This window comes from Trachemys scripta, chromosome 16 (assembly GCF_013100865.1).
Source record: "Trachemys scripta elegans isolate TJP31775 chromosome 16, CAS_Tse_1.0, whole genome shotgun sequence".
In the NCBI taxonomy this organism is placed as follows: Eukaryota; Metazoa; Chordata; order Testudines; family Emydidae; genus Trachemys; species Trachemys scripta.
Window position 1 is genome coordinate 4,768,170 of NC_048313.1, and position 21,761 is coordinate 4,789,930.

The following is a 21,761-nucleotide window of genomic DNA, read 5'->3' on the forward strand; positions in this document are numbered from 1 at the left end:
GCCTGGAAGGTGGGTCCCTCTTCCATGATGGGTCCCTCTTCCATCAGGTTGGCTACAATTTTTTTTAAGCAAACAAAATCAGAGCCTTGAGGGGACACCAGTAACGTACTCCACCCTCCCCGTCTAGTGGGGATACTTGCACCAAGTCTTACCCACAAAGCCAGAATGTCCTCAAGGTTTACAGAGGCTTTAGCAGCCACCCAACTGAGGGCTACTACCCTTACTACCGCAGTCCCTGCCATGGACAAGTTAGCTGCAATACTGTCTGTGCCTTCAGAGCCCTGTGACACACTGCAGACACACGCTTCCCTCACAACCTCATTGCACAATAAGTGCTGGACTGAAAAACCTTTCCACCGACAAAAGAAAAAAAAGTGTTCTAGTCCCACCACCCTCCCCAGACGCAGTTTAACAAAAGTGTTTCAGTAACAATAGCGTTTTAAAGGAATCAAAATCCAGCTTGTCTGATAGTAAACATCTACTGTGTTTCCAAACCTCTCGTCCTGTAAGTGCTAATGCCAAATTCTACCAGGGTGAGAGAGATGTAGTGATTTGTCAAGGAAAAGGCAAGGCTAAGCCAAATCAAGGGCAGCCCAACAAGCCTGAACTCTCCTAAGGAACCTGCTGCACAGTAGTTCTGCTTCCAAGGAAAAGGGGCCATGGTCTGTGCCACGTCTCTCATCTCTTGATTAAAACCAGTGGATGGTGGGAACATGTTAGTTTTCCAGTGTTCCTTTGCTCTGAAGGGAGATTCCTCTCACTTCCCACCCTGGTCATCAGTTAAGTCAGAGAAAGTTACATTCTAGCTTTGTCCACACACAAAGCTGTACTTGTTAGAGAGATACCGGGTCCAGACCTGTGGCGATGCAGCTTTCGGAGTAGCTACGCTGATCTGCTAGCAGTGAGATTGCTCTGAGTTATGGTCCCCATGATTAGTGTCTTTTTTTTTTTTTTTTTTAGTGTTTGATGAGCCTCAACCATATCCTGTGGAACGTGTTTGGGTGTTTCTGCGGCTCTGCGCTCTGGCAGGATCTTTCCCATAGACAGGCTGAGGGTGTTGCGAAGAGTCAGTCAAAGGACATGTTCTGTACAAGCAGCCAAGTGGACAGAAGCAATAGATCTCAGAGCCCTAGACTGAACTCGGTAGTGTTGTCATGAACGTAGGTTGGCTTGGATCAGAACCAATCACACTTGAACAGATTCAGTACTCAAAAGTGCCCCCTCCCCCTCCCTCCCACAAACAAGAGAAAGGTCCAATGTCCTCTTCAACCCAGTCCCAGGCACCAGTCTGGAACGCTCAAAATGTGCACCCAATGGCCCAACTTGTTCCTGCTTTCTCAGACTGCCAACACAGCTGTAGCTTGCAACAGGATGGTAGAGAGGGGGGGACAGCAGAACCCTGGGTCTTCTTTCCGATCTCCACGCTGTGTGAGAAAAGACCAAACCTCCTGTCTCCCACACCAGTTCACAGTGTGTGCTGCTCCGCTTGAAGCTGGGATGGGAGAAGAGGCTGGAGAGGAGACTGTGGTGACGGAGGAGGAGTCTGTGGTGGGGACGGCTGAGTCATCACAGGTGTGCTGGATAAGACAGGTGTGCTGGCAGGAACCGCTGACGGAGAACTGGGTGTAGCACTGGGGGGCTCGATAATTGGTCGATTGTAGAAAAAGAAGGGGCACTGCTGGATGAAGAGTTCAATGATTGTCTGATAGGTGCGAGTTGCAGTGAGAGCGTCCATAGTGCTGAAGTCAGGTCTCATCAAGGTGGGCCAGAAGCAGATGGAGAGGTTCTCGCTCGTCATCAGATTCACTCTGTTGTTGTGACTGACCCTGCAACAGACAAGAGAGAGAGGCCGTGAGCACAGTCTGTTCACAACAGGAAGAACGCTCACATATCTAGGACGTGACGGGTACAGGGAGTAATCAGTTGGCATCCAACTCGTCCCCTTGACAGCATTATCCAAATTCCGGTGGACTAGGAAACCATGCTCAAAACCACACCCAAGCTATCATCATGTGCCTTCTGGGAGAGCTCTCCCGCTTCCCTCCCATGGGCCGTGCAGAATGATGAATGCAGGCTCCCTGCTGACTTCTAAACTCTGCAGCACCAGAAGTGATCTTACATCTCCAGAAGCAAGTGACATCCTAAGCAGAAACTAATGGAGTTGGAGAGATGTGGGTCTAATGTAGGTTTTCCCCATAGAATTCTGCTAGTTCTGATGTAGCAACGTTTATGGAACTTAATTAGTCCCCCTGATAAATGACATGCCCGCTTAATTGGGACAACTGCCAAGGAACAAATTCACTCCAGGCTGCTTCCCTACTCTATTACAGCTGCTAAATAAGTCAACATTAGATTAATATTGTTCCAATGCTTTGTACACAGCTTATGTTAAGAAGCTGCTCATGGAATAAAGGGGACAGTCTATGTATCCAACCGCCATCCATGGTCATACAGAAGAAAGAGATCTTGTACATACTTGTTCAAATGAAAGATGACATATTTGAAGACCTCATAGTTCTCCTTGGGAAATTTCTTCAGCACCTCTTTGAGCGCATGTAGCTTCTGCTCTCGGTCATTAATTTCTGTCAAAAGAAAAAAAGCGATGAGAATCAGAAATTTCTGAGGAAGTGAAACGCTCATGAGCCTTTGATGAGCTGATTAAATACAACTCAAAGGCCGCCAGCAGCAAAGAGAACCTGCTCAAACATATGGATGTGAATCCCACTGGGTCTTCTCCAAAGAGAAGCCAAGCACCTCAGGGAATCTGTTCAGACAAGTGTCATCCTACTGTTCCATCCAAAAGTGTACCATCAGCAGCTAACCCTAAAGCCACATGCACTTAATTGTTGTGCCACAGGTGGTGTACAATAGATTCACCCTTTAAACGCACAAATCGCCGCATACGGAGAAGTGCTACATCCTACTTGGTTGCATGACCTCCAGGGTGCAATGGTGAGGGAGCAGATTCATAGCTCAATTAATAAGTCTTCCCTACAAAGAACACATCATCCTTGGTGTACTGCTGTATTGCTTTTGGGGAACATAATTACCACTTTCGTATCTTCCTTTTCCATCCAGTACATGGCCTAGAAAAGCAGTCGAATAGAGCTGTGTACGTACCTTCGAGTAAAGCATTATCAAAGACAAACACTGGGCACAATCAGATAAGACTGGCATCCCAACACTGGATGAAGAGGGATGAAAGCTGGAGCACCAGGCTGGTATTTTTGATATCCAGCACACGTAAGAAGAGAATTCCTTGTTACATCTGAGTAAGTCTCCTCCTGCACATCAGACCATAGTTTGATACAGAAGGCTGCTCTGTGTGTCTAACTTAGACATGCCCAGAGAGGCCACTAGGGAGGGGAGGGTGCTACAAGTTGGAATAAGCCTGGAGGCTGACAACACGGGCAATGATCTCCATCTTTTGAAGGTATCAAGATCTGGCTTTGTACCCTACTGGCTCAAGGCCCTCATTCTGAGGTGGGGAGGACATGGCGGATATTGGTACCTCCACCATATTCTATCATCCATAAAGTACATGCAGCTCTCCAGAATAAAGGAGAATAAATTCACTGGCATAAATTGCCTAGGGAGGTTGTGGAATCTCCATCTCTGGAAAGATTTAAGAGTAGGTTAGATAAATATCTATCAGGGATGGTCTAGACATTATCTGGTCCTGCCATGAGGGCAGGGGACTGGACTCGATGACCTCTTGAGATCCCTTCCAGTCCTAGAATCTATGAGTCTTCCTCCCCTTATACACCCCTCGCCATTATACAACCCAATCAAGGGGAAGAGAGGATTTACAGGAACATGACCCACATTTATCCCACTCTAGGTATAACCTCATCCGCTACAATCAACCTGATGTTTCAGATATGAGCAATAACCCATTGCTGCTACAAATCATCAGTCTTGTCCACCTGTTTCAGAAGATCCTGCTCTGGTGCTGAAGAGCAGAGGCACCTAACAATGAGCCAGATGATGTGGCCTAACTCTTTGCACCTGGTTAGTTCCCAGATAGATAACTTACCTAGGAACTGGCTGGCTTTAAGGGAGGGTTAGGGGCACTAGTACTAGTCCCTGCAGCAAGGAGACAGGCAGGACTCTAGACAGAAGCAAGTTGTGCTCCTCATTGCCCGTAACTGTCCCTGATCTCTAGCATATGATTCCAACCCAGCCAACCTTTGTGGGACTGGGAACCACTACTGGAAAGCAGGTTGGTTGAAAACCAATGAAACCAGAATGGGCATTAGCTGAGCATTAGGCTGGCAGAGGGAAAGAACTGGTCCTCGGGAGCAAAGGTTGGTGGAGAGAGGCTTAAACTGAAATAAACATGTCCACACCTTTTGCACCAGTTTAACTAAATTGCTTTAGCATCACACCTGTAAAACCAGTGCTACTCTGCATGTACACAAGCTCTTGGTGATTTGGAGACGTCTCTCCAAACCACCGGCCTTCGCTAAAAAAGTCTCTTTCAGAAAGAACTAAATGGAAGGAAAATATGATCTTCCACTACACTGAACTGTCAACTGACAATGGTGTTCCCTGGACTCCCCCATCAAGCCCAGGGTAACTTTTGGATGTACCTGGTGCCTTCCTTGAAGCCAAAGAGGCATGTCAAACATTGTTCTGGTTATGTATTTACCATTCCAACGGTGGCTGTCTGTGTACTGAGGTTTTGGAACAAAAGTATCCCACTGCTGTTAAAAGTGATTCAGCAGTACCAGGTAACAAAAGTCCTCTACCCTTCACGGGAACTATCAGGATAATCCGTTAATACTGTCAGGTGCCTGGATATGGAGATTGTAATTAAAATAAATATGAAATATGCAGAAGGGAACTGAGTTAACGAGAATCTATGTTATTCATTTAAATTCTCAGCCTTAATATTTTATTTGCATTTTCCCCGCCATTGAATGGTATATCTAAATTCCTGCTTGAATGTGTACGTTTGTCTTGCATACCTCATTTCATTGCTCCGCTTAGCCCTTGGGTAGATGTGCCACAAGTTAAAATGAGCAGGGCTGTGCCTCTACCGCACTTAAAGATGCTGTGAATATCCGCGAAAGGGCAGTAGCAACAAAGAGGACACTTCATGAAAAGGGAAATTAAATCCACACCAGGCTCTCACTGTTTTAATGTGCTGTCTTCACAGCAGAATCAACTGGGACGATATGCGTGTTTTAGAAAGGCTGTTGCGCTAGAATTACTTGGTTTTTCTTGCCAAGATTTCTTAAGTCAAAAAAAAAAAAAAAATGCAAACAAAAGATGCTATGTCAGCAATTTTCTCACACAATGGAATTTTTAGCATGCCTTTATCTTTTCCACCTCTAGATGGCACCATGGCAAGGCTATCACCAACAAACCTATTTGCTTCCAGCAGGCTGTGAGCCCCTAAACATAACTGCCAGGAGAGATCCATTTTTCCAGCTGAATCTATGGCTTTCCTAACCTAAGTAATATGCATTATTCCAACAGCTCTTTCTCTAAGGGCACTGGTCACGTTAACAGCCCTTCACAGCTTTCTCTTAAGGATAGGGGAGGGGAAAAGAAGTGTACTGAAGGAAGGTGTGTGTGTACGTGTGTGTGTGTACGTGTGTGTGCACGTACACAGACTCACTGGGTCTTTAATCCTTTCCTCAGCATGATGTCTACTGCTGGCATTAGATGCCCTCAAACTACTGGTGATGGAGTTCTCTTCCCTGACATTAACCCATTCTCGGAAACTTTCGGCCCACTGGACTGTCAACTACTGTCTGGAAACCCAAGTTCAGCATTGAAAGCATTTATAAACGCCAGCTGATCCCGGAAGAAAAGCTATCTATGGAACATTGAGACATTAACAGGCAACGCTGTGTATTACACTGTCTCCCTCTATTTGTGGCAAACAGCAGCATGCGCTAGAGACCCAACTGACTGTCAAGAACCATCCTTTAGGAGTGTGTATCGTCGGACCCAGCTCATACAGGGCAGCTAGATATAGAGTCACTGGGTTGGGTTGCAGGCCGGGCACATAAGGAGATACCACCCACTATAACGTATTCATTGTGGCAGCCTAGGTTCTGCTGTGAGAAGACTACTTTGGATAGATCAGGGCTTGCCTGCTGATAGAGATCATGTACTGACCGAGCAGCTAGACTGAAAGTCTTGCTCAGCCCTAAAAGGTAGCAGCTGCCTTTTTGGCATGTGTCACGGAGAGTGGGGGGACACAAGGCCCTGCACCCCCGGCTTCCTGCGATTCACCATGACTCTCAGCCAGCCAGTACAATAGTAGGTTTATTTAGACGACAGGAATACAGCCCAAGACAGGTCTTGCAGGCACAGACAACAGGACCCCCTCAGTTCGGTCCATCTTGGGGTCCCCGGGCACCCCAGCCCCCTTGGGAGGTCAGAGGCCCGTCTGCCTCCCAGCCATGTCACCAGCCAGCTCTGAAACTCTCCCCCCACCCTTTGTTCAGTTTCCCGGGCAAAGGTGTCACCTGGCCTCTAACCCCTTCCTGGGTTCTCATGTTACATGCTCAGGTATTCTCCCTCGGCCAGTCTCCCATCCCCCAATGCAGACTGTCCTAGCCACACTCCCCTGTCAGCATTCAAAGACCACAGTAAGAACAGTCCCAGTTCATCACAGCATATGAAAGCAGTGGGTCAATGCCCCCGCCGAGCAGCTAGAAAAAGAAATAAAAAAGGGAAGGAAAAACTTGTGCAGGGGCTAAGCTCCAAACCGAGACTAAGGATTCACCCCACTGAGGTGCAAGGAAACTGGCTGCAATTTTGGATTTATACCTGCCCAAACAACGCTGATTCAGGACCCATTGCATCCCAGGGCAATATATTGGAACAAGCAAATTTCCGGATGCAGCCAAGTCCTGCATGTGTGTCTCGCAATCCACGTCCTAAAGAACGTGATGTTAGAGGCAGAGGATAGAACGGTATGATTAGGAAAGCACCACAAATGTCTCAGCTCAGTTCTTGCTCTAAGCTCTACAAGCGGAGACAGTTATTACTGTTGTCATGATGACAACACACAATACGGACTAAGTCAATTAAAGCTAGGAAATTTGCAATTAAAGCCAACACGCTGCCAGCACAACGTGCTCTGCCACTATGTTGATGTATTTCAGACAGGAGAAAGCAGTTTCCTATAATGCCAGATGGACAGAAGAATTTGGATTCTTTATGCTCTGAAACAATGGTGTCACCCATTGCCTTGTGCATACTCACTGTGGGCCTCCACCAATTCAATCTGCATATTGTACGGTACCAGGGGATCGGGCAGTTCTGAGAAGAAGCTTTTCATGGCACCAGCCACAGTATTCACTGTAAAGTCCTTCTCTGCCAGGTCTAGATTGTGATCTACAATGAAAGCATTTAACAGTTAAAACTCACCAAACACAAGACATGCAGCTGCTGCAGTGAAGCAAACGACACGCGTGAGATCCTGACAGGGAAGAGATAGAAATCACTTGGCGGGCTACAAATGAGACTTAGGCCCCTCTACATTCAGCACTTTCTCTATGTGACAAACAGCTAAAGAACACGTCTTGCACAGAACACAGAGTAACCATCCCCCGGTCTTGTGCGAAACTCCAATCCTGTAAAATGACGCCCATTTGACTGATAGCTAAACAGAAGCTCTGAGAGGGCAGTTAATTTGACAGGTCCAGAAAAGGGATAAAGGAGTCCTGACTTCCATCCTTACCCTACCCAGTAGGTAATACTGCCTGCCATGAACCTTTTGGATCTGGCTAATGAGATTACGTATATTCCTGCCTTGTCCTATTTTTCAAAGCCACCTGCAGTTTGTAAATACTTTTCTGCTAATTTATCTATCTTCTTACAGATCCCTCCCCCAAAGCAGCTACTGATGAAGAAACTCAAATGTGGCATCATTGCAGTTAATGTCTATAGGCACCTTTAAAATGTTAATCATGTAAAGTGATATTATAAGAGTTTTGCTCTATCATGTCACCCTATAGTAGACATCATAGTAAAGCTAGTTTGAATCCCTAAACTTTTCATATGACTAGAGCTACATTTATTCAGTTTTAAGTCACTTTATCATGTTTGAAGTCCTAAATTTGCTTTTTCAGACCAGGAAATAATCAAAATCCCAGTGGTCAGCGAGGGCCCTGGAAGAACAAAACATTAGGAGTTACAAAAACACTGGAAGTTTAAACACTGGTACACGGGAATTAGTAGTTTCATTTATCTGCACTAAATAAATCTCTTAAACACTTTATTGAAGGAACATGTCAAACAAGAACTCCTACACAAAGTGGCAAAACCTCATGTGAATACATTAATTACAAACAACTGAACCACTCACAGAAAAGTGTGGAAGGAAAGGGAGAGACTTAGATAAGGGCAAAGGGAAAGTGTCAGATAAGATGGTCTACAGAGGCCAGGAGCAACAAAGACACACAAAAACTGCCAAACGTACAAGCTTTTGATGTCCCAGAGCCAGAAAATCCTATTTGCAAGCGTTATGGTACATATTGTGATGCCAGGAATTTAAAAACCAAGGCAGGAATTGCAAGGTCACGAATATCAGTTCTGCCTATGCTACAAAAATAGCTGCAGTTAAATTTGGTTGTCACCCAAACATGTTATAACACGTTTTCACCTCACTTGTGTCATCAGAAAAGACTTGCTCTGTTTGAAGGGACATAGCTAACTTAAAACTCATATTACTGACAACCTTTCCCCTACAATTGTTCCAAGTAATACCTATGATTATTGTAATTGAAAGATCAGAGAAAAGATATTTCTCATTGTGTTTTCGCTTTGCTTACTTTGCGCATTTGACAGCACATTGCTTCTATTCAGTTTCACTGTTTCCCCTGCAGTTAGTTTCCCACTATCAGTGGATTTTCCACATAGCAACAGAAGAGAGAGAGAGAAAAAAAAAAAAAAAAAGAGAGGGGGGGGAAAGCTTAACTGTAACAGAACAAAAATTGGCAAGAGGCTCAGGGTACCTTAAACTAATTTAACTCATTTTCTAACCTGTCCAGTTCTTGAGTTGTGTGAATCCTTTAAGGACTCATGCTGCTTTAGCCTAGGAATCTAGAAGCCTTATAACAGGTTACTTTACACGGTCCAAAGTGCACAAGACCGTGATTAAATATGGTTATTTTCAAGGACCTAATGTCTGTGTGGTACTCTGGCACCCCCATCTAAATTTAAACATGGACATTTAGTTAAATATGAACACAAACAATCAGTATGCTAGTCACCATGGTATTTGTTTTGATTATACATTTATTTTATGTGGTATCAACAGTTTAAGTTTTGAATGTGCTGAAAATTTGTGCATTGACAATACAAAACTGGATTGCAATAGGTGTCTGGGACCGATGGGAGTTGGGTAAACAACAGGTGGGGCTTCTGGCATCTGGGAAGACATGGGACGCAGTTTGGGATTGTGGACTAAACACAACAGCTGGATATTTCTACTAAAATTATCAGCCTCAAGCAGAGAAACTGTAGTTTAAAATTATTTTGTTTTGTGTTTCAGAGTTAACCCCATTAAGATAATGGAGCAGCTCACAACTCTGAGGTCTTGTCTAGATTATAGGTTTGTTTACACAACCTGGAACCAAAATATCAGTCTCTTAACTCACACCCTCATCTATTTTGGTGCAAATCTGCATGTGGACACATTTATTTCAGATTAAGAATGTTCTATTTTGATAAATCTAAAAGAAGTGTGCAGCCACAGACTCAAGTCAAAATAAATGAGGGTGTGAATTAAAACAGATTGGTTATTCCAGTTCCAGATTGTACTCTAAGAAAAAGTGTTTTTAAAACTAAATTAATTATTAGAGTTTGAGATCACTTACCACATAGCCTAGATATAGTTTAATACCTTTAAAACCATGTCAGCTGATACCTAATTAACTCTAGGGTGTTAACAGCATTAAAACTATTTCTACACTGGGTACAAAATGGTATTTCAAATCACGTTAGCAGACAATTTAAAATACACCTTTTACCTGCAGACTAGACAAGGCCAGTTTACAAAGCCAGAAAATAAAAGCTTGCATTGATTCACACTTGTTTCATATTTTTAAAGTTATTTTCACATCCACAAGCTCTAGAAACATCTTTTTAAAAAATGAAATAAAATATAAGAATGGCCATACTGGGTCAGAACAAAGGTCTTCTGATAGTGGCCAATGCAGGTACTTCAGAGGGAATGAACAGAACAGGTGATCCTATCTCCTAGAACTGGAAGGGACCTTGAAAGGTCATCGAGTCCAGCCCCCTGCCTTCACTAGCAGGACCAAGTACTGATTTTTGCCCTAGATCCCTAAGTGGCCCCCTCAAGGATTGAACTCACAACCCTGGGTTTAGCAGGCCAATGCTCAAACCACTGAGCTATCCCTCCCCCTCAAGTGATCCATCCCCTGTCACCCATCCCCAGCTTCTGGCAAACAGGGGCTAGGGACACCATTTCTAGCCCTTGTATTCTAGAGTACCATCATCCCTTTTATTCTAGAGCACAAGTCTGCTTTAAGGGGTGGATAGTGTTGCAAGTTCTACAGCTGGGGAAGCGCAGCACACATAGGATCCTGATTATTTCAGCAGAGCAGACATAGCCTAAATATTTTGTGAAGAACAGAGTACCAACACAGCACAACCACCGTTACAGCAGTACTGGCTGATAATTTGGCTCATTAGCACAATCTGATTGGTCAGGTTTGAGAAATTAGAGCAAATTCTCAGTCAGTCAATGAACAAATATTAAAGAAAGCTGTGCCCACAACTAATCTCAGGGTCACATTCAGACTTCTCAGCTTTCAGTCTGAATACCAGTAATAGTTTAAAAGGTGATTACAGAGGCCCGCACCTGGAATCAAAACAGATTGCACAAAAACAAATCACTTTGATCTATACTAGACTAGACGATCCTAAGTAAATTTAAAAAACTATTTCCTATGCTACTGCCACATCCTAACCCCTTTGCCCAATAGGAACAGACATTACCTTGATCAAACTGTCTCTGCAGACTCTCCATTTCAGACTTGTTTCCACTCACACGATAGATTCCTTCAGTATTCAACCCTAGTGAAACAACAAGGACACGAGAAGTCAATGCAAGGACTGGAATCAGAAGGGTGCAACTTTGTGGAAGTGTTATCTGGATGGAACAGAATTCTCTGTCTACAAGGAGAAAAAAAATGAATCAGTGCAAAGCCTACCATGTCACAAGAACTGGAAAGTGGTGCACAACTTTTATTCCTTAGAACAAGCAATATGCTTTGCAAAAATACCCAGAGGGAAAAAAAAGACTTGTGCTTCTCTACCAGTTTTCCTCAGAGGATTTCAGACTACTTTATAAACAAACAGTAGTTAAGCATATACTGAGAGAGAAATATAATTAGCTCTAGTCTACACTTAAAAGTTGGGTCAACATAGTTACAGCACTCAGGGACGTGAGAAGTTCACACCCCTGAGCATGCAGCTAAGCCGACCTAACCCGCAGTGTAGGTGCCGGAGAGGTAAATTATCTACAGCAACGGGAAAAAAAAAATCCTTCTGTTGCTGTAGGAAATGTCTACAGTACGGTGCTATAGTGACATAGTTATGGTGATGTCACCGTGCCACTGTAGCACAGACATGGCCTGAGTCACCATTTTATAGATGGGGAAAGAAACACAGAGGTCACACTGCAAGCCAGTGGCAGAATCAGGTTTAGAATCTGAGCCCTGGTCTACACTACGAGTTTAGGTCGACTTTAGCAGGGTAAAATCGAATTAAGCCTGGACATGTCCACACGACGAAGCCCTTTCTTTCGACTTAAAGGGCCCTTTAAACTGGTTTCTTTACTCCACCTCCGACGAGGGGATTAGCGCTAAAATTGGCCTTTGCGGGTCGGATTTGGGGTAGTGTGGATGCATTTCGACGTTATTGGCCTCCGGGAGCTATCCCACAGTGCTTCATTGTGACCACTCTGGACAGCACTCTCAACTCAGATGCACTGATCAGGTAGACAGGAAAAGCCCCGCGAACTTTTGAATTTCATTTCCTGTTTGCCCAGCGGGGAGAGCACAGGTGATCACGCGGAGCTCATCAGCCCAGGTAGCCATGATGGAGTCCCAGGATCGCAAAAGAGCTCCAGCATGGACAGAATGGGAGGTATGGGATCTGCTCGCCATACGGGGAGATGAATCAATGCTAGCTGAACTCCGTAGCAGTAAACGAAATGGCAAAATATTAGAAAAGGTCTCAAAGGCCATGAAGGACAGAGGCCATAACAGGGACGCACAGCAGTGCTGCGTGAAAATTAAGGAGCTAAGGCAAGCCTACCACAAAGCCAGAGAGGCAAACGGAAGGTCTGGGGCAGAGCCGCAAACATGCCGCTTCTACGCGGAGCTGCATGCCATTCTAGGGGGTGCAGCCACCACTACCCCAACCGTGTGCTTTGACTCCATCAATGGAGAAACATGCAACAGGGAAGCGGGTTCGGGGTACGCGGAAGATGATGATGATGAAGACGACAATGAAGATAGCTCATGGCAAGGAAGCGGAGAAACCGGTTTCCCCAACAACCAGGATATGTTTATCACCCTGGACCTGGAACCAGTAACCCCCCAACTCACCCAAGGCGTGCTCTCAGACCCTGAGGGCACACAAGAGACCTCTGGTGAGTGTACCTTTGTAAATATTACACATGGTTTAAAAGCAAGTGTGTTTAATGATTAATTTGCCCTGGCAATCGCGGCCAGTACAACTACTGGAAAAGTCTGTTAACGTGTATGGGGATGGAGCGGAAATCCTCCAGGGACATCTCCAGAAAGCTCTCCTTCATGTACTCCCAAAGCCTTTGCAAAAGGTTTCTGGGGAGGGCTGCCTTATCCGGTCCGCCATGGTAGGACACTTTACCACGCCAGGCCAGTAGCACGTAGTCTGGAATCATTGCATAACAAAGCATGGCAGCGTATGGTCCCAGTGTTTGCTGGCATGCAGACAACATCCATTCCTTATCTCTCTTTGTTATCCTCAGGACAGTGATATCATTCACGGTCACCTGGTTGAAATGGGGTGATTTTATTAAGGGGGCATTCAGAGGTGCCCGTTCCTGCTCGGCTGAACAGAAATGTTCCCCGCTGTTAGCCACGCGGTGGGGCGAGGGGAGGGGTGAAGGGATCATCCCAGAGAATTGGGTGTGTGTGTATGTGGGGGTAGTTGGGTTTGTGCTGCATGTTAACTTGGAAACCCCAGCCCCTCCTTTTACACTGCAAACCCATTTTAAATGGCCAACCCAATGGACCCTTGGTATGGGAAATGAGGGCGCTACTGTTTGAAACCATTCCCACGTTATGAGGATTAAAAAAGCCAAAAGACTGTGGCTTACCATGGCTGCCTGCAAGCCGAATTCTGTTGCCTGGCACCGCGTGAGTGATCTCTCACACCAAACCGGCAGGCCCTCAATATAAGAGGAAAAATGCGACCTTGTAATGAAAGCACACGTGCTGTGTAATGGGAACAGCAAAATTTAACGTGAAAGAGTGTACCCATTGTTCTCTAAAATGTGTCTTTTTTAACCACCTCTCCCTTGTCCTCCACCAGCTGCAAATGTCTCTCCTTCGCAGAGGCTAGCAAAGATTGGAAGAAGAAAGCGGCGGACTCGGGATGATATGTTCATGGAGCTCCAGATGTTCTCCCACGCTGAAAGAGCACAGCAGAATGCGTGGAGGCAGTCAATGTCAGACTACAGAAAAGCACAATATGAACGAGAGGAGAGGTGGCGGGCTGAATCGCGGGATGAACAGAGCAAGTGGCGGGCTGAAGATGATAGGTGGCGTCAGCTTACAGACAGAAGGCAAAAGTTGATGCTCCGGCTGCTGGAGCATCAAACTGATATGCTCCAGCATATGGTTGAGCTGCAGGAAAGGCAGCAGGAGCAGAGACCGCCGCTACAGCCCCTGTGTAACCAACAGCCCTCCTTCCCAAGTCCCATTGCCTCCTCACCCAGATGCCCAAGAACATAGTGGGGGGGCCTCCGGCCACCCAGTCACTCCACCCCAGATGATTGCCCGAGCATCGGAAGGCGGGCCTTCAATAAGTGTTAAAGTTTTAAAGTGCACTGTGTCCTTTTCCTTCCCTCCTCCCCGACTCCTCTCGGGCTACCTTGGCAATTATCCCCCTAGTCGTGTGATGAATTAATAAAGAATGCATGAATGTGAAGTAACAATGACTTTATTGCCTCTGCAAGCAGTGCTCGAAGGAGAGAGGGGAGGGTGGGGTGGTTGGTTTACAGGGAAGTAGAGTGAACTGGGGGGTGGGGGCGGAGGGTTCATCAAGGAGAAACAAACAAACAGAAGTTTCACACCGTAGCCTGGCAAGTCACAAAACTCGTTTTCAAAGCTTCTCTGATGAGCACCGCGCCCTGCTGTACTCTTCTAACCGCCCTGGTATCTGGCTGCACGTAATCAGCGGCCAGGCAATTTGCCTTAACCTCCCACCCCGCCATAAATGTCTCTCCCTTACTCTCACAAATATTGTGGAGCGCACAGCAAGCAGCAATAACAATGGGGATATTCTTTTCGCTGAGGTCTGAGTGAGTTAGTAAGCTGCGCCAGCGCGCTTTTAAACGTCCAAATGCACATTCCACCACCATTCGGCACTTGCTCAGCCTGCAGTTGAACAGATCCTGACTCCTGTCCAGGCTGCCTGTGTACGGCTTCATGAGCCAAGGCATTAAGGGGTAGGCTGGGTCCCCAAGGATCACGATAGGCATTTCAACATCCCCAACGGTTATTTTCTGGTCCGGGAAGAAAGCCCCTTCCTCCAGCTTTCGAAACAGACCAGAGTGCCTGAAGACGCAAGCATCATATACCTTTCCCGGCCATCCCACGTTGATGTTGGTGAAACGTCCCTTGTGATCCACCAGGGCTTGCAGCAGCATTGAAAAGTACCCCTTGCGGTTTATGTACTCGGTGGTTTGGTGCTCCGGTGACAAGATAGGGATATGGATTCCGTCTATCGCCCCACCACAGTTTGGGAATCCCATTGCAGCAAAGCCATCCACTATGGCCTGCACGTTTCCCAGAGTCACTACCCTTGATATCACCAGGTCTTTGATTGCCCTGGCAACTTGGATCACAGCAGCCCCCACAGTAGATTTGCCCACTCCAAATTGATTCCCGACTGACCGGTAGCTGTCTGGCGTTGCAAGCTATCTCCACTCGCTTCTCAACTGTGAGGGCTGCTCTCATCCTGGTATCCTGGCGCTTCAGGGCAGGGGAAAGCAAGTCACGAAGTTCCATGAAAGTGCCCTTACGCATGCGAAAGTTTTGCAGCCACTGGAAATCGTCCCAGACCTGCAACCCGATGCGGTCCCACCAGTCTGTGCTTGTTTCCCGGGCCCAGAATCGGCGTTCCACGGCATAAACCTGCCCCAGTAACACCATGATTTGCACATTGCTGGGACCCGTACCTTGTATGAGGGCTGTGTCCATGTCAATTTCCTTATCACTCTCGTCGCCGCACTGCAATCGCCTCATCGGCTGGTCCTGGTTTTGCTTTGGCATGTCCTGGCTCTGCATATACTCCAGGACAATGCGCGTGGTGTTCATAGTGCTCATAATTGCCGCGGTGATCTGAGCGGGCTCCATGATGCCAGTGCTATGGCGTCTGGTCTGAAAAAAGGCGCGAAACTGACGGAGGGAGGGAGGGGCGACTGACGACATGGCGTACAGGTACAGGGAATTAAAATCAACAAAGGTGGCTGTGCATCAGGGAGAAACACAAACAACTGTCACACAGAATGGCCCCCCCCAAAGACTGAACTCAAAACCCTGGGTTTTGCAGGCCTTTGATTTCACGGCGGGAGGGGGAAGCAAATGAATACATCTATTTTTTACATCTTAAGCTGGCAGCAGACGGTGCAGCATGACTGATAGCCCTCGGCATCTTCTGGGTGCTTGGCAGAAGATACTGTACTACGACTGCTAGCCATCATCGTCAAGACAGTTCAATCGGACTGCCGGCAGGACTGAGTCTCCAGGAGACAAAGCATGTCTGCCCAGGTGCTTCTGATTGAACTGGAATATGACTGCGATGGATATCAGTCGTAATACACCATCTACTGCCAAAAGGCAATTAGCTGCTGCTGTGTAGCAATGCAGTACCACGTCGGCTGGCACCCAGATGACATATGGTGACGGTGAGCTGAGCGGGCTCCATGCTTGCCGTGGTATGTTGTCTGCCCAGGTAACCCAGGTAAAAAGGTGCCAATCGATTGTCTGCCGTTGCTCTGATGGAGGTGGAGGGGCCTGACGGCATGTACCCAGAACCCCCCGCGACACTGTTTTGCATCACCAGGCATTGGGATCTCAACCCAAAATTCCAATGGGCGGTGGAGACTGCGGGAACTGTGGGATAGCTACCCACAGTGCAACGCTCCAGAAGTCGACGCTAGCCTCAGTACTGTGGACGCGGTCCACTGGCTTCATACACTTAGAGCATTTTATGTAGGGACACACACAATCGACTGTATAAAGCCGATATCTATAAAACTGGCTTCTATAAATTCGACTTAATTTTGTAGTGTAGACATACCCTGGGTCTCTGACTCCCCCTCTACTCTAAGCAGAGGACAATACTGGTTCTTACCTAAAATAAACGTTGTGGCAACTGCAAAAATAGCTTCTATAGGACGTTAACCTGTTAAATGAATATACTGAACAAATAACACTATTTCACTAAATAACTTTTTGGGGCATAAAATTAGATTTAGAAAGGTGCTTTGTTTTCCACACATCTGTGCAACAGATGGAAGAAATAAGGCAAGTGACTGCTGATGTCCATGGGTATTTGGAATCTGGCTAAAGGAAGAAGCTACCCCTCACTGCTCCTTTCCTTATTACTATCCCAAGGACAAATGCCTGTACATACAGCCGCTCATGCAGCTCTGTTGCAGTAACCACAGCATAGACAGAAACGATTGGACACAAGAGGGCGAGGGTGATAACTTGCAGTGCAACTAGAAGGATATGCAACTCTTGCAGTCAATCTATAAGCAGGGAGAACAAATGTCTCAATTTAGCCATCATTTTAATTGCTGCTTTCTGAGAAGCCCACGTTCAGTGAGATAAAAGCAGAGAACCTGTCTTATGATGCGCAGGACATTAATGGTATTTGAATCTGAAGGGCAAAGGATTTATTCAATATACAGGTCATCAACTGTACAGTTTAAAAGCTTTTAATTGCTAAAGGAGTGCTCTGTATCAGGGTCTCATTTCACAGAAAGAAACTCACCTCATCAGGGGAAAAAAAAAAAACTGGGTTAATGGACCAACCCAGAGGATCATAAAATTCAGGGCTGGACAGAAAAGAATCAGTGTTTGTGCACTTGGAAAGAAAAACAGGAGCAGCTGCCACCATTTGTTTCCCTGCGGCCCAACTTCAAAACAAGCTCGCCATTAGACAACAGGGCTTATTAAGGCAAGTACCTGTTTAATGTACACATAGAGCAAGAAAAGAGAGCCCCATCTCTTTGCCTTTAATCTGAAGCTCTGGCTTTCTGGTCCTTGCTCACACTTGTCTCGGGCTATGTCTACACTACCAGGGTACATCAACCTGAGTTACGCAACTCCAGCTACGTGAATAACGATGTAGCTTAGGTTGACTTATTACGGGATCTACACCACGCTGGGTCGACAGGAGAGTCTTACCTTACTCCTCTCGTTCCTGGTGGAGTACCAGGGTCGACTGGAGAGCTCTCTGCCACCAATTTAATGGGTCTTCACTAGACCCACTAAATCGATCCCGGTGCATCGATCACTGGAGCATCAATCCCGCGGTAGTGTAGACATAGCCTCAGTTTGACTCACTACTGATGGACATACTCAAACTGTCCAAAGATGACTTTAAATTGACAGCAACTAGTTCTTAAGATTTGTTTCTGGCTTTTGCCGTGCTATAAAATACTGTTCATGTTAAGTGTTCCCCAGGAGTTGCACTTTCCCCAAAGATTATTGTGCTCTGCTTCTCGTGTTTTGTTACAACCCCCAGCCCCTGGTGAACCATTACTGCTACAGCACCACGTTCCTAAGAAAGAAGCAACCTAGTCAGGGACCCCAGGGCTAGTTCCATTTTCATATAAAATGGGAGAGCCACAGAGAAATCAAAGCAGGGATGTGCAAACTGGAAAAAGAAAGCCGTGAAAATACGAAGAGCTGTTTAAAAGCCTAGTATGGTCATTAAAAGTCTACATGCTCCCTAACTCCTGTTAGCAAATCTGACCTCAATCATTTCTGTCACACCAAACTCACACATAACAAAGCCAGCATCGTTCTTGCCTTAAGTAACACTGGCACTGTTGAACCTTACAGCAATACTAAGCAACGAATGCATGAAACAAAAGGAACATCAGAGTCACAGACATTCTGGCAATTTCTTTTTTCCCCAAAGACTCGTTGCTCAGACATGTAGATGGAAAGGGATTAGACACTATGGGACTGCGAAGACTGCAGATGGCTCCACATTTGTTCCCCAATTAATTTTTTCTGACAGAACATTACCACTCAGCACAAAGTAAGATGAGTAATTCCTTCTCTTATTGACCGTCCACCATAGCCGCTAATAAGAGTAAATGACAAATTAATTACCAGTAGCTTAAACGAGAGGCATAATGCTGACAACATATATAATGAAAAATTGAAACAAACGTAACTTGTAAATTCAAACCATCCCCTTTCATGACTGAGCAACAGCAATATTTAATATATGCATTGGTGTAGCCATGTTGGTCCCAGGATAGGAGAGAGACAAGGTGGGTGAGGCAATATCTTTTATTGGACCAACTTCTGTTGGAGAGAGAAGCGCTTCGAGCTTACACGGAGCTTTTCTTCAGGTCTGGGAAATATACTCAGGCCAGATCTACACTACACTCCCACTTACTTCAGACTAATTTAGAAAAACAACAAGGAGTCCAGTGGCCACCGGATTCCTTGTTGTTTTTGTGGATATAGACTAACACTGCTACCGCCTGATACTTGACACCATGCAAGAATAATTTATGTCATTCAGGGGTGTGAATAAGTCACACCGACCTAAGCACCAGTACGGATAGCACTATCATGCTGACATAACTACTGCTTCTTGTGGAGGTGGATTTATTATACCAATGCAAGAGCTCTCTCCCGTCGGCGCAGAGTGTTTTCACCAGACGCTCTACAGCGGTGCAGCACCGCTGATGTCATGCTTCTAGTATAGAGTCAGTTTCATTGTCATAGCTAAATGTAAAGCGGAACAGATTGTTTAGCATAAGTAGTTAACGTATTTCAAGTCACCATTCAAGGTGAAGTGACCCATGAACATTAACTCCCAGCCATAGGAGAGGGGGAAAAGCTGAAGGGGGGGGGGGGTTAAGTTATAGATTGTTGTAATAAGCAATAAATCCAGTGTCTCTATTCAGTCCATGATTTTTAGTATCTAGCCAAGTCATGAATTTAAGCTCACAGGATTATCTTTTGAAGGTATTATGCGGGTTTCCTTTGAGGATGAGGATTCTTTTGGTTTTCAAACAACCCTCCATACTCTCCAAGCTCGTTATCAGAAGCAAACGCCCCAGAGACCAGGACCCACCAACTCAAAGCAGTACCAGATCTTGTCAAAACACCACATGTAAAACTTGTAGTCATACCTCCACTGCTACTACGCTCTTGATTAACTCTCACAAAAAAATTAATAGACGATAAAAACACCATATCATTTGTGGGTGAACACTTTTGACAAAGCGATCACTCTATAGCTGACATCAGTCAATGGAAACCCGCACGACACCTGCAAAAGATGAGCTTGGGAGCTTAAATTCATAACTTTGCTAGATACTAAAAGACATGGACTCAATAGAGACATTGGATTTATGGCTTATGCTAAACAATCTGTTGCACCTGTACTTCGATATGGCACGAGTACATTTCCCAGACCTGAAGAAAAGCTCTGGGTAAGCTCAAAAGCTTCTCTCTCTCACCAAAAGAAGTTGGTCCAATAAAAGATATAACCTCACCCATCATGTCTCATCAGTATTTATTAACTGACTTAATATTTCCTGCAATCCACTTCCATGTTTATTTTATGAAATCCTGTTTTACACCAGCCACACAGACATTGCAAAGCTGTAGCATCAAGACAGGCTAAACATCATTTGACCTGAACTGAACTATTAATATCAACCACTAATTTCATATAAACAGAAATAAAACCTGGGAAGAAGCTGCAAAGGAGTAACTTGACTTTGAAACACAAAGCCCTGTCTACACCATTGCTAACATGGGTCCAGCTCCATCAGTTTTGGCAATGTTGGGAGCCCCAGCATAGAAGGGAATTTTTGCCCCATATCCATGCAAATCCCCCAAGTATCTGCGCTACAGCAGTGTAAGACAGGGCTTGCATTTGAGAGAATTACTGGAACCTAAATGTGCAAAAAAGCAGTAAGATTTATCCTCAGACATACGGACATGAATTTTGTGAAGAATCAAGATAACCTGTCTGCACACAAAGGCAATAGATTTCCCAAGATATGTATGTATCCAGTGCATGAGGAGAGGATCAATCCATTCAATTTGAAATGAAACACACAGAATGAATGGGTACCTGAATAATGGGGATACAAATCCAGCATGGGGTTTCAACTTTTTAAAGGGAGATCACCAGAAAAGGTAGAACAGCACCATAACCAACATGATCATTTATATAAGGGTCATGCTCATTACAGGGTCTATGTTCATCAAAGGTTTCTAATGCTACCTGCCTTCTGCTCTTTTCTTCTCAACTATCAGTCTCTGGGTGACCCACCTTGTTGCTCCTAACAGTGCCCAAGGTATGCTCCAGCAGCACCAACTGGTTACATCTGGTAATTCATGTAAGTGTCAACACATGACTTTCACTGGTTAATATCTGGTCAGGGCAGTGAATGACAAGATTAGAAGATATGTGCTGCAGTGTTTTCAACAGCGCAATTCATGTATAACCTCACTTGTATGCTTGCTCCCCATTAGTTTTTGTCAATAGCTGTAAGAAAGTTCACGGATAATGGAAGTAAGGTGAGAATACAAAATGACCAACATCCTGAAAGATACTAAGAAGTAGGAACGGCTGGGTTTCTCACTCTTGCTGTCAGATTCTCAGCAGTAACATCTGACAAAGATATAGAATGAGCCCAATGTGGCTACCCTGGGATATCTTGTGTGGTTACACCAACCAAAAACTGGCTGCTGAGAGTCCTCCAGTAGTCCATGAAAGCTTATGCTCTAATAAATTTGTTAGTCTCTAAAGTGCCACAAGTACTCCTGTTCTTTCTCCAGTAGAAAGGACTTTAACATTGCCTAAGTGGCATTCCCATCAGCAAGAACAAAAAAAGAAAGACAGCAGTTATTTTCAACATAGTCCTTAATCAGAGGCCCAGTTAATGAATTAGAATCTAAAGAAAAAAGCTGGTTGGACTATCCAAAGAGATTTGTTCATTCTCAATAAACGACCTTTATTACATGAGCCAAATCTTAGAATCAAGTGGTGGGAAAAGTTAATGAAGGTAGAACCTTAATCTGTTTCAGAAAAGAATTTTGGATAAACATGCAAATATACCTTGCCTTTCTAAAGCACTTCATTCTTCCAGCTGACATTTCTACAACCAGAAAGTAAGATTCACATACACTAGCTACCAAGAATCAAATGACTCACTGGAGACCTTCATAAATGTTGAGACATCCACGGCGATAATAGTCCATGACAATCTAAGTTTT

At 45.2% G+C, this 21,761-nt stretch overlaps 1 protein-coding gene across 1 annotated transcript in view; it reads right to left on the minus strand.

The window, feature by feature from the left end:
- Positions 1-940: 940 nt before the first annotated feature.
- Positions 941-21,761, minus strand: part of ARHGAP35 (Rho GTPase activating protein 35) — a 69,387-nt gene continuing 48,566 nt past the window's right edge. The window contains exons 3-6 of the mRNA XM_034792996.1: positions 10,993-11,070; positions 7,228-7,359; positions 2,477-2,582; positions 941-1,826 (exon numbers count right to left, since the gene is read on the minus strand). Of these exons, the coding sequence (XP_034648887.1) occupies positions 1,466-1,826; positions 2,477-2,582; positions 7,228-7,359; positions 10,993-11,070 (677 nt within the window). The 3' untranslated portion in view covers positions 941-1,465. The remainder of the gene's footprint in view (positions 1,827-2,476; positions 2,583-7,227; positions 7,360-10,992; positions 11,071-21,761) is intronic.